The sequence below is a fragment of the Ambystoma mexicanum genome, chromosome 1q, assembly GCF_040938575.1.
Source record: "Ambystoma mexicanum isolate Mex_15411 chromosome 1q, UKY_AmexF1_1, whole genome shotgun sequence".
NCBI classification, from domain to species: Eukaryota; Metazoa; Chordata; class Amphibia; order Caudata; family Ambystomatidae; genus Ambystoma; species Ambystoma mexicanum.
Genome location: NC_090922.1, coordinates 1,159,158,833 through 1,159,172,196, shown reverse-complemented (window position 1 = coordinate 1,159,172,196; position 13,364 = coordinate 1,159,158,833). Strand labels below are relative to the sequence as shown.

The 13,364-nt window shown below is 42.9% G+C and overlaps 1 protein-coding gene across 2 annotated transcripts in view; it reads right to left on the bottom strand.

The window, feature by feature from the left end:
• The window catches only part of CRYZ (crystallin zeta), a 348,909-nt gene that overhangs the window by 213,542 nt on the left and 122,003 nt on the right, over positions 1–13,364 (bottom strand). For both annotated transcript variants that reach the window (XM_069641903.1, XM_069641904.1), the window contains one exon: positions 3,832–3,995. In XM_069641903.1, the coding sequence (XP_069498004.1) occupies positions 3,832–3,995 (164 nt within the window). The remainder of the gene's footprint in view (positions 1–3,831; positions 3,996–13,364) is intronic.

Sequence of the window (13,364 nt, the reverse complement as noted above, 5' to 3'; positions counted from 1 at the left end):
TCTGTTCTCCTCCCTTGCCTCGTTGCGCCTTGAAACACTTGTGTATACGCACATTTGATACAGGCTGTCCTGGGGAAGAAAGGAGCACAACCGGGTGCATTAAGGAATGTAGTAGGGTAGAGATGCTTTTTGAAGGCCATCTGAGGGTAGATGGCAAACCAATATAAAAGGAATGATGGTTTTTAATGGAGAAGAAAATGTCTATTACAATAAATTTTTACCCACGACTGAGTGTGAAAGGTGGAGCCAACATATCTGGAAAGTAAGGAGGTGGTGATGAGGTTTAAAAGTGTGGTCTAAGTGGTGACTTGAAAATGTCCACAACGTCACAGGAATACATAAAGAAGTGTGTGATGGGAGAAGGTGTAAAAACTGGGGGGGTCCCATGCCTAGTACATGCATAGCAGAGAGGTCTTCATGTTGGGACCAAAATCTACATTTTAGTTACCATTTCAGTATTGCTGGAACAGGGGCAATTTTCTCTGCGCCCTCCACATGTACTGCAAATACCCCAACCAAATAAATAAAAAATGATAAATGTGTCTAACATTGTCCTTTTTTGCCGATTTGTAAACCTGTTAAGAGTTTCTTTAAGGGGAGTCGCTGTCAGACCTATTAAGAACTCATGGATTTCCCAGTGGAATCTATGGGAAGATGGCATAACTGCATGGTTCAATTAAATCGTTGAACCCAATACGTTCGGTGCTTGGATGGTGACAGAGAGCATGCACAGTGCATACAACTTTGTGGAATTCATTCAGTAGCTCTTTAACTGTGTTCCTCACTGGACCTTCAGCCATTTCGTCCTTTGTGGTTGAAATCCTGATCTACGCCGCTGACTGGAAACATTACATTCCTCCCACCTACCTGAACCTGAATGGCAGGCTGGCAGTGTATTTTTCTTTTAGTTTCCGAACTTCCCTGCATGATCCAATTCAGCAGAGATTCCTGCGACAGGACTGCTCTTTGGATTCGGGTTCCTCTTCAGTTAGTCTACCACGGTCATCAGGGAATACGATATCAGCAAACCCGGTTTCGTCCCCTGCCTTATACACTAAGCATTAGCGCCCATTCTAGCTGTTACTTAAGTAATGGAGGTCAATGTATTGTCATTGTTTCAGAGGCTCTAGTTTAGCCAGGATGATGGCTCCCAGCACTAAGGTACTAAGCTTATGTTACTTGTGTCACCATTCTCTGCTGCATGTGAGTATGGACAAATCAAACATTCCATTGGATCCTCCCCACCCAGGGGTAATACCGTGAACAAGCTGGAAGGGCCCTTGAAGTCAGAGCGCAGGGTCTTGTGCAGTTTTTCGGTTTATTGATGAAGCTATTAGTGCGCATTTAAATAAAGGTCTAAGATAAGTACCTGCCTTAGTCCTTACTGCATGACCTGAATACCTACAAAACATCAAAAGTGAAAATGTGGTTTCCTAATGGCATACATATCGCCAAAGTGCAACCTCTACATAAACCAGAGAACTGTGCATCGCGCTTCTGCCTCTAGGAGAACATGCTCCCAACAAGAACATTTTCTTCCCCTTAAAACACCATCACCGGTCAAGCCAAGCGTTCAGAGAGAATGCAAAGAATTCATTGAATGATGAAAAGCTCATACTTTAAATATTTGTCCAAAAACATTCCAAGACAAAGGGAAACTTTGACTAGGACTTTAAGTCTGGTCATGTCCTAAATCTTTTCCTTACTTGGAACAACCACCATACATGTTAAAAGGATATCCTAAACCTCAGGCCCCCACTGGTTGTTACCCTATATATTTCCACTTGGGTTATAAGTGCTTTTTTTTTTAATGTAAAAGTCCTAATAGGTAAACCCCTATTTTTGTAAAAATCAGTTTTCTGGACATTATGTTTGTAAGTGCTTGAATCTGGGGAAATCACATATACTGTTTCATGCAACACCAACACTGAAGGGCCAGCCTTATAGGCAATCTATCAAATGTTTGACCATAGAGGTCACACATACACTTGGTCACACATACACTTGGTTCCTTCACACAAGTTAACAAATGACCCCAGATTTTACAGTGAGTGCTACAAAAAGGAGGAGCTTAAGCCGGCTCTCTCCTTGTTTGGGGACCCGATAAAGAATGGTGTTGTTATTCCATAAAACGACCTTCCTACTTACATGGATTTCATACAAAGAATTCCAAGTCTGACAATTGGGCATAATTATTAGCAACTATGAAAGGTCCAATGGTGAAGAACTGCAGACACCGCTTCTCCCAATCTCCCCTCCTGCTCAGGCAACAAGGGCCACCATCAAGACGACATCCATGCTTTGTCGCAACCATTTGTCAGATGCTCTCAGCTATTGCCAGATCACCAGCCATGAATTTTGAGTAACGTGTGTTTTGCCTCATTGCATCTGTAAAAATTATATGTACTTTGATCTGTTACAAGTTAATGGTCCTCCACCCAGCTATGATAGAGAAAACAGGGCATCCTTTTACAATTCAGTCACTGTTGATGCAGATGCAAGCTGAACAGACCATTCTAAAACATTCCCATTAGGAGATCTCCCTCTACCAGGTCCCGGTTTAACACTCAATTTCTGGATCAGTCAATCCAGTATTGGTCTGTTACAATTCCAAGTAATATTTTAAGGCATGAGAGAGAGATCACAGAAGCAAAAAGGAAAAATGATAATGATGATGATGGAAACCTTTATATTATTGGGAATTAGACTGAAAAGGTTTGCATTCCAAAATGTTGTATCCCACCAGACCACCAGATATTCATATTCGTTTTAGTCCCACCCCCCAAAAGTGGAAGTCCATGTTGATCCGCTAGCTTGCATCACTTCTACATGGCGATATGCACAACAGCAGACAGGTTGGCTCCATTAGGAGTCCGTACTGTGCTGCTTGGGATCAGAGCAGGAGTGGAATGGGAACCAAAAGTGACCCTGGAATGTTTTTCAAAGTGGCCTCTAAATTCAAGCATGCGAGTGCACGTAGCGAGCAGTTTCAACCACTCTAAGCAGAGTTGGGGGCAGAGGTGTTGCCCAACAGGAACATTTGGATAAATGGATCCAAACAGCAACTGTTAGACCACATTGGTCTTGAGATTAAAACGCAGTAACATTTTTTTTTCTTAACAAAACACATACTCCAACATTTATAACAAAAACCTTGCTTTAAAAGGAATGTGTGAAACGAGAAGTGACGTAGGTGGTCGCCTGACTGGGAGAGAGGGTAAGGAGAGCAGAGAACCCGGGTTGCCAAACCAAAGAGGCACGTGGTGTAGAGGTACACATGCAAATCCCCAGAGTTCCCTGTAAGCCAGTCCACCACTAGATCCGAGGCACAGAAAGCGCAGAACCCGTGACTGGACATACCCACATGACTTTAAGGTGATTTACGGAAGCTGAACAGGGGGAAAATGGGAGATTTTACCCAACTACATTTCGTCGAAGGAGAATGGTTTAAGGGAGGGCTGTAGGAATTCCCCTTCCTCCCCCCCACCCGCATACGTATGTGGCCAAATCAACCTGTCAACAAAAAGAAAAATCCAATGAATTCTCCTTCGAGGAAATGTATTCGAGCAAATCACCCTAAACCTCAACAGGTGACATGCAAAGAACTGAATTAATCAGGACAACTTGCACTTCCTCGTGGCAGCCTTCCACCCATCGATTCTAATCTGTGGCATTGCCTCTAAAATATGAAAAATAATCTTGGTCCCAGCCTAATAGAACTGTCTTCTATTCATGAATGCATAACATGCAATAATTGTTATATACAAAACTTATTTTTTCTATGTTGTCATCCGATTTATTTCAAAATCTGAAAACATGTTTAACTCTTACTTGTAGAATAGGGCTCTATATGCAGTAAAATACGGAATTGCAATCGATGCTCCTTGCTTATAGTCCAGTTGTTCAGGCAGGGGGAAAACGGTGTCCATGGATGCAACAGTATATTCCGCGTAGCCACCTGTTAGAGTAGCAGAAGTAAACACTCGGTCTCCCTCCTGTAAAAGGATAACATAGATTTATGCTGCATAGGTGGCGGCTGGCATCAGCATGCAAGGTCTGTTTTTTACAGTCATGAATAGTATCATTTATATCTATTTTATGCAAGCATCTTCGGTGGTGATAGTGCGTGGTACAAATACCCTTTAACATTAACATATAGTAGAAACAAAATAAAAGGCTATGCAAGTTTTTGTATTTCTGGAAGAGTTGGGACGTCATTTTGAACCAAAATAACTTGCATAGGACATAAGAGCGAATGATGAGGCAATTCATGGGGGAGAGTTGAGTGAAGCGGGTGGAGAAAGCGAGAGACCAGAGATAGCGACAAGAGGCGAGACATAAATAGGATAAACATACAGGGCCTAGTGCCATTATCTAGGTTTGTATAATATACACATTTACAAACTCGACGGATACTATGAGAGTGGGGTTTCGGGAAGCAGTATGAAGGGAATAGAGGGGGGGGGGGGGGCAATAGGAGATGCACTCTTGTAGGCTAGTAAGTGGGTTTTAAACAGTTCCATTAAGGGGATGGCTTGGGGAAGAGCATACCAATGGAGTGGGACTGGTGAAGAGAAGGAGCAGAAGCCGGGGGTGGTAATGGGAGGTGGAGCACAGCCAGGTTGAGGAGAGCAGATCTCGGAGAAGTGGTATGACCAATGATTTGAAGGCAAGAGGTAAAAGTGAGGTGGGGGAACTGGGTATGTTATAGGTCATGCCTGTGGCACAGAAAATTTGTTTAGAGGGCCTGAGAGTAGAAGGGTCGAACAAATAGCAGTAGTCCTGTTTATGGTGTTCGGGGTAGAGACTACAGTCCAGAAAGTGGAGTGCAAAGATGAGATTTATTGTTCATAATTAAGCAAATTGGGAGAAAGTGTTACTTTCCGTAATGAGAGATTCCGTGTGTATTTGCTAGCGGGCGGGGAAGTTTCAAGGCTCTGCCCATCACCAGAGACATGGTAAACCAAACACCACCTACATGGGGAAGAAAAACACCATGCCACTTCCCTCACAAAGTAATACAAAGTCCTCCTCTCAGCCAGGACAAAGAAATTGAAAGCTCCCCCACCCGCCCTCTACCAATTCAGCAGCAGGGCTTATGTACCGTTAAAATTGACGTGGACCTTAAAGCCACACTGGTAACACAAACTACAACAATCAACTAGCCGTTTCCCACCACCCTCTGAGTCTCCAATGCACCTTCTCTCCTCACCTTTTCCTCCCCTCCATTCCCCTTCCTTGAACTTCCACAATATTATTTGCCACATGCTGCTTTCGGACCATTCTTCTAGATCTGCCCCCCCCCCCTTTTATAGGGACCTACCCCCGGAGGACTGTGTCGATGGATGGATCATCATTCATAAACCGGGATCAGTGTATTTGAACTCTTAGACCGTCTTCTGATCGAGTTGAGAGCTCTACCTCCTCCGTCCACACATCCGCAAGGTAAGCCGATACTTGAGGACAGTGCAATTTTGGAATGGTTGTTCTCGCTTGCGCCTCATCTCTGTGGAGTGAAGCTGCACTCCCCTTGAGTGTCTGGTTCATGAGTCTCTGTTCTCACAGGTGTTCATTTCTTGGTGCATGGCCTCACAAACACTAGTTGGGTAAGCTACATTCTTTCTTCCTTCTAACAGAGGCATGTTGTCCCACAGCAGTGCCTCTGAAGTTTCCCAGGGCCTCAGTAATTGAGTTGCACTTACTCTGGTGCCTTAAATAGATAGGGATCATTGGTGGTGTCCAGCAACAAGCCCCTGTTAAACTACTGGTGAAGGGTAGGATCAGGGGATTTTCCCCCATACCACACACAGGCTTCACATCACTTTTAGCTGGTTGGGTTACCTGGCCCCTTTGTTGACCTTTAGAGCCACAATTGGGGAACTTAAGTGACACCACACCCCTTTGCTGTACCCATCCTGCTCCACCACACGCCTATACCCTCCTTCCCCCCCACCACTAGGTTCAACAAAGACAAAGCAAAGTACCCAATTGCGAAAGTATTTGGCATTTCCATTCTCTGAGCATAACGCAGAGACACCGTTCTGATCAACGCCTTTTCATAAAATTAAATTGCATGATCCTTTGTCCAGTTTTGGCATAGGAACTTTATCATATTTGACATTATTACACCCCTCCCTTAATTCATTCCATTGGGGATCATGCCTTTCTCTCAAGGTCGAAAAACAATTGAATCTTATACGGTGTGCAATGCGTGGGTTTGCTGAGAGCGCAAGCAAAAAAAAAAAAAATCAATAAAAAAAAAAATCAAAGCTGCTGACCTTCACTCAGAATTAACATACATTCTTAGTTTGCAACATCTTGTCTCGGCGAAACCATGAGAAAGGGACTTGTGAGGCATTGGCACAGGAGGAAAAACGTGGGGGCTGTCAGTGCTCGCTGTTCTTGGCGCTGCTGAGGGCTAGGGGAATCTTCGCTATGACAGAATGCGGCCTAGTTCAAAGTTGTAGTCGAGGGTACAGAAAACGGAGTCCAAGTGTGTCTAGCATTAGCCCCACCTCTGCATATGTCAGGGTCTTCTTCCCCATGGCAGCAGAAGGGCAAAGGATATACCCCCCACGAGTGCAAGAGCAGGGTGTCACTTTCGCGTATAATGTATGGGGGCGGGGGCTCAACCGACCCACTCCTTCCTTACATTAGCAACAACCCCCGACACATGCCTCCATGAATATATTGGTCAGAGTGCAGCTATTTCTCACCAACAACCCACTTTGATCAGTGAATGTCCCACAGTAGGTTGACAAAACTGGGAAGTGTGAAAGCACAGCGTTACATTGTATGGCATTCATAAAAATGGAACTTGTTGAAAAACAAAAATTGACAAAGAGGATAGATTTCAAAAGACAAATTGGATGCTTTATTTGGACACTTCATAAAAACATTGTTGATCCAAAAAAATAAATAAATAAAAAAAGAGATGGTAATCATTTGAACCTGGAAGTGAACTGTTCCACGAGCTCCGCTTCAGGTGGACAGGGCATGTTGGCAATGTATGTGTACTCTGAACAAAATTGTGCGCGAGTCCGTGAGTATGTAACTCCAAGTCAATCATAATAATATCTTTCACAAAATCGAATTCCATTTCCTCACACACTGGATTGACCACCCATTTTTTCCTTGTTTTCGTAAAGGCCATTGTTTAGCGAAGCATCCCAAAGTTTCCCGAAGTCCTCGATTGATCACGCCCTACATTCTCGTTATGCGTGAATACCGCTAGTAATGTCCTAAATTTCATACCGTCTATGCCGAAATGCAATCTCTTTGGCCTCTACTTTAGGCACATGTTGTGGAACACCTCCAAATCTCCTGTGTGACAGAATTCTGCAAGTCCCTTCAGATCTCTTGATAGAGTTTTATCAAACACAATCTTCTCAAAGGCTTTGTGTGGAGGTAAAGATGGAATCAACCACTTCTAATTCCGTTCATGCTCCGGCGCCAAAGGGCCATGTGCACATGGTGAAAATGTTGGTTTTCTGTCCAAGAGTGAACGTTGGAACAGTGGTGCATTAGTGACCGCCATTTCTCTAGTAGAATTTCCACAGACCCATCACAAGTTTTGGAGCTCCAAAGTTGGTTGCTGAAAGACTGGGACCACTGTAAAATATTTTCACAACCTTTTTTTTCCCCCTGCTGCTGAGATTTTTTTTATTGATGGATATGGCAATGTGCCATACATCAAATTGCTGGCGAATATTTGGGAACTGCCCTCGCATTGTCTTGGCTATTGAAACGTGGCTGTCCGTGGCGATGAGGTCGATTTGCATTCTCCTCGATCGGAGATCTTCCAATGATTTTATAAAACCAATTTTCTCCATGGCCACTGAGGATTTACATTCGGACACCTGCACGACCACCAAACTCAATTATTTTACTTTCCATGTCCTGAAAAGGGTATGTGCAGTACTTTGCTGAAAATCTGGGGCTGTCACACTGTCCATCGCCAGCTAGCCTGAACCGTTTTTCGGAGAATGTACTTTGAATAGACATTTATTCAATTTTCCAAGCTTCACTAATGGCAGGGAATAGATATGGACGTTGATATTTATAGCACTGCGTTTACGTTTTAGAAATGAAATGGAGTTCCACAAATTCACAGAAACTGGACAACTTACTGAAACTACACCCACTGAAAAGTAAAGCAGCTGCACACAGTAGACACAGTAGATTCCCAGCTGGCAGTTTCCCCAGCATTGGTTAAGCGTACCATGAACATTTTTTCATCGAGCATTTCACAGGTGGCATATATTTTGAGGTTACTGCCTTGTGATACACGAGTCACATTCACCAATGGCTTCCCACATACTTCCCCTCTCACTGAATGCATACATTTCAGCATCATTATAATCTCCATCATAATTATAATCTCCATCAAGCAGCTGTCAAATACAATGTATAAATGCTGTTTCTGACTGAACTGTGGTCGACATATCAGCCAAACTGGAGATACTGTATTCGAGATCTTAGTCTAGTTCCTCGGTCAATTGTATTGATGCTTCAGTCTCTGTCATTTCAGTATCTGTTACTTGAACATGAATCATAGAAAACTTCAATGTCGATTGGTTTTTGGGTGGCTTTTGTTTGGCAGGTGTCAATTGTCATGTGGTCTGCGACTAATTGAAAGGAACCTTCATTACATTCAGTTTCATCTTCATCTGGTGGAGGAGTGGTATTGTAGTAATGGTCCAAAAACACGTTGCTGGCTTCGCCAGTCACATTTAAATTCATTTTCTGGCCATTGTGCAAAAGCATCTGGAGTCGGCTTATTGATTTGAACACGCTGCGCCTCAAATAATAGTTGTTCCAAGGTGAAATCAGTTTGGCAAGCAGCATCTCCGATTTCTGTCGCTGTCTGTGTCTGTATAGTTCGTACACCATCAGGCAACTAGAAGACAGGTTTGAAAAACATGTTCAATGTAAATCCAACATACAGTATTGGACAAATTAAATTGTAAAAAATGCATGTGAAGGCACGAGCACAAAACAATGTTTGAAAATGAAATTGTTTGTAACTTAACGTATCTTTCTTGCTTTTCTGTGAAACCTTCTTCTTTACGACAGCACCAGCTAGCTGGTCCACCGACTCAGAACCTCGTGCCTCCTCTTCTATATCCAGATCTTGTATACATCCCTAGAAAAGAGTATCCATTAAAAAAATAAGTCATTCATATTTGAAATCAAATTATTCCATCTCGTTAACGCCTTACCCAGATTCCCTCGTACACGTCATTTAGTCAAAATAAACATTTCAAATTTCACCTAATTGATGGATAGATGACTGTGCGAAACATACCGATTTAAATGATGCACTCAAGCAATTTGCAAAAGCTGCTCGTTTATAATAATGTCACTGTCTGATCTAGGCCCTACTTTCTTTCATTCGAGGGAACTGCCAGTACGCGTACCTCTTGCTCCTGATCAACTAGGAGGGATGATGTAATTGTAGTAGAAGTATCAGCATCTCCCTCTAACAGTACTTTTTTTTAGCATGGATGAAAAAATTTAAATTGAACACACATAAAATGACACAATGATACATATCAATAAAGAAACCATGAATGAAACATTGTGTAAACGAACAACATAAGTAAATATGATCAGATTATCTCAAATTCCATGCATAAAACAATTCCAGAACTGAATAGCTAAATAAGACTACCTGATACGCGCTTGAGGTTGTTGTTGGCGCCAGGCATGACATGGATGCAGATTCTTCCTCCTGCATATTCAGTGCATGGTCATTGAGTTGTAAAGGGAAAATTTTATTTGATTTAGAAATGCTAATCTTAAAAATTGGCATGTAAGGAGACCGATTACGAAAAAAATATGCTCATTTCAAAGGGCACTATATCATAGTTATCTGTGCCCATAAATCGTTTTCTATGATGCTCCTTAAAGGACAGATGTTTAGCAAAATGGGGTTTAGTTATAAAGCAATACAATCTTGTGAACAAGTATTATAAGGGACATTTTACACCTAAAACGCCAATCCGTCCATTTAATTACATGTTCACTACCCCAAGGGCTACAGCTAAATCCGGAACTGTGACTCACCTGATGCGGCCTGTGCATGAAGAGAGTCGGAATTGCATTTGGGAGCAATTTACAAGTCATTCCAAGTCGATTCTTTGTGTACTTGGATTGGTCGTACATATTCGTGGCAAATTGCAGACTGCAGACGCGTTATCGATCACCCCTCGTGTCCTCCAAGACATTATGGGCTCCACTTTCAAGTTCTTCCGGCGCAATCCGCAATATCTGACCCATTCTCTTATTTGATCTATATTCCTCGGGAATACATGCATTGTAGTGCCTTTAGATTTGTTGTGGGTCTTAGAAGGGCAACCGAAAACTGTACATGCAGGCATTGTTGGAAATTCTGTAAAAAATAAAAAAAAACATTATTAATGTTCAAAAATGACTTTGCATAGAAGCGTGAGAAAGACAGAATTACACCATACATTTTTTCTATGCAAGCTATGTTTTGGTCACCGAAGCAAAACCAGTGTAGCGTAGCCAGCTGTATTATAGGATAACTTTCATAAACAATTCATTGAGATGACGAAAATCATAACATATCGAGCATCAAAAGGAAACATGCTTATACAGTCTGCGAAGGATGCAAATCTATCCCAATTGACACTGATGACAATTGATATATCGATAACATAACAAATTAAACTCAAGTCAATGGCAATGAGATGAATGAACATAACACTACCGTGTACGTTTGTTCGAAATATATAGAAACTTAGAGATCAAGGAGATATGATTAGGTGACCTGCCCTTACCTTGACCAGCAAACAGTTAGATTCTGCAACCAGGGTACTTAGTGGTAGGAGAACAGGGAGATGGCCACAGGTAGCATGACGACAAGCTGACTCGCAGTGGTCACAGACGTTCTCAGTTAGCACGTTCACGAGTTGACTTGCAGTGCTCAAAGATGTTCTGATGTTAAATATCAAGTGGTTTATAAAGAATTAGAAAAGAGCGTGTGTATGTGAATGAAGTGTATATGGTGTGGTCTTATGTGGCTAGCAGGGGTGCGGCCTGCTTCAGGGAGCATGCCTGGAGACACGGGGTCTGGCTAGGCCATGTGTACAATGGGCCCTGGGTGCAAGATACCTTTGAAGTGTACATGGTGTTTGGCACCTAGGCCGTACCCACCCCTGCCAGCCCCCTTTGGCAGCGCACATCCACTGGTGCAAACTGCCTTTGATAATGGAGGGGGGGGGTGGATGGGCATGAGGCGTGCGGGTCAAGGGCCGGAACACTGCTGAATGGAGACACTTGAATCACTGAAAAATTGAAAGAACCATTGATGATAGTTCCATTGTGTTATATTTTGTTGCTGATTTTGATGGAACAAATTTACTACACATTATAAAGTTCTGGTTGCAGCACAGTGAAAGGAAAATCCCCTGTACCGACCGCTGTCACTCAGGAAAGTTTCTCTAATGGCACGAACGGCACAGGCGGGTATTACTCGTCGAACGCGGTGTCCAAGCCTCCCATGAAGCCACCATGTAAACGAACAATAGTCCACCAGCCTGTACCACCTGAGAAAGATAGAAACTGTTTTTAAATTAACAAGATAAGTGTATTAAACCTTAGTTGCCAATGACAATTCTTGTATCCAATGGCATTGTTGCCAGTACAAATGTTCCCTAGACACTGTACCATATTGAACGTCTATGTATTCCATTACATTTGGGACACAAAGAAACATTGCTTCATGGCTGTACATGACAAACATAAGGAGACCACTATGATTTCCCCAAATTTAGAGTGATGTATAGAATTCCAAGACTACATTAGTTTGGCAATGATAGATCAAAGTTCGACAATATAGGAGACAACCATGAAATGATAGTGCCTTAAGTGACATCACAACTAGAGTACACTTACTCGTTGCTTGGATTGCGAAGGCGAACTGTTGCGAAGTTCGTGCATAAGCACTTTCAGAATCCTCAACACAGTCGGTGTGAGGCAGGTTGCCCTGAAGTCTGGCAGCTCGGTAACGCATTGCGGCCGTGTCTCGCCTTCCGTTATGTAGGACAAGCATCCAGAGTTTCTCGGCGGCAGCAGTTCTCCTCCTCGGTTGGCATTAGCGCGCACCGATTTCAGGTACACCAGGTGGAAACGCCGTCCATGAGACTAGGCTCAGTCTCTTGATCTGTTGAATTGTCCTCTCAACTGTCGTCTGAAGCCCCATCGTTTGCGCATCTTTCTCTTTCTAGTAATTCCTCCTCGGAATACTCCGGTTCGTGCTGGTAGGACTGTATTGTTGCCATCATGTGGAGAAAAAAAAAAAATGGATAGAAATGGTACTAGTAACTGTTCGCACAGGCTACAAGCAATGAAGGTAGCTGACCAGAGCACAGAAACGAGGCACAGAATACTAACTTTTTTTTTTTTTAAAAAGACAGTGGAAGGAATGGAAAAGCAAATCTGATGTCTGTTGAGAAGCGGTCTGTTTATACTTATTGAGGAAAGAGGCGACCTGCCATTTCCATGGAGACACGTCATTAGCTGAAACGCAGAGAATGTTGACACGAAACGTGCATTGGCGTTGTGAAATGGGCGGTACGCATCTAGTGATCTCAGCCTGAGGGGCGGGGGATATGATTTAGTTCCGCCAGGGCAGTCCACCTTGGATGCGGCAAGTGATCAGATTAATTCAAAATGGCCGACCCCTGCTGCATGATTTTGTATGTGTAAAAGTGAGGAAAACTATGCTAAGGTGCATTTGAAATGTTTGTGCGATCGATCAACGTATACTTAAAAACACATACCCAAACCCCAGGGACAATAATATTTCACAGCGCACTATTCCTTTAATACATAGAGGAATACATTTACAAAACCAAGAACAGAGAAGAGAAGTGCTGGAGAAAATTTCAACAACAAGATACCAAGTAAAAACCCTCTTCACTGCATGCAGGATCCTCACATACAAAGCTAAAGCAAACTACTACACAACAATCTTTACAGAAGCATCAAATATATGCAGCGTGAGGTTCCAAGATGTGAATCACAGCATCAACTCCCTGCCACACCACCCAATACAAGAGTCCAAAGACAATATAGTGCCATCACCAGTTTCTTACAGAAAAGATAAGGCGACACAGACGTCCAAGCCATACTCGCCGGCAACATACAAAGATGAAACAAATTCATGACAGTTACTCCAAGTGACATGACCGGCACTCTCACAGCCCTCAAGCCCATTGGGACTTCCTTCTCTCCCTACCTCCCTGCCTTCCTGCCTCCCTCTCGCTCTCCTCCATAGTGTGGGTCATCACAGGAGAAGCACTTACATTTCTCAATATCAATGAATGCATCTTACA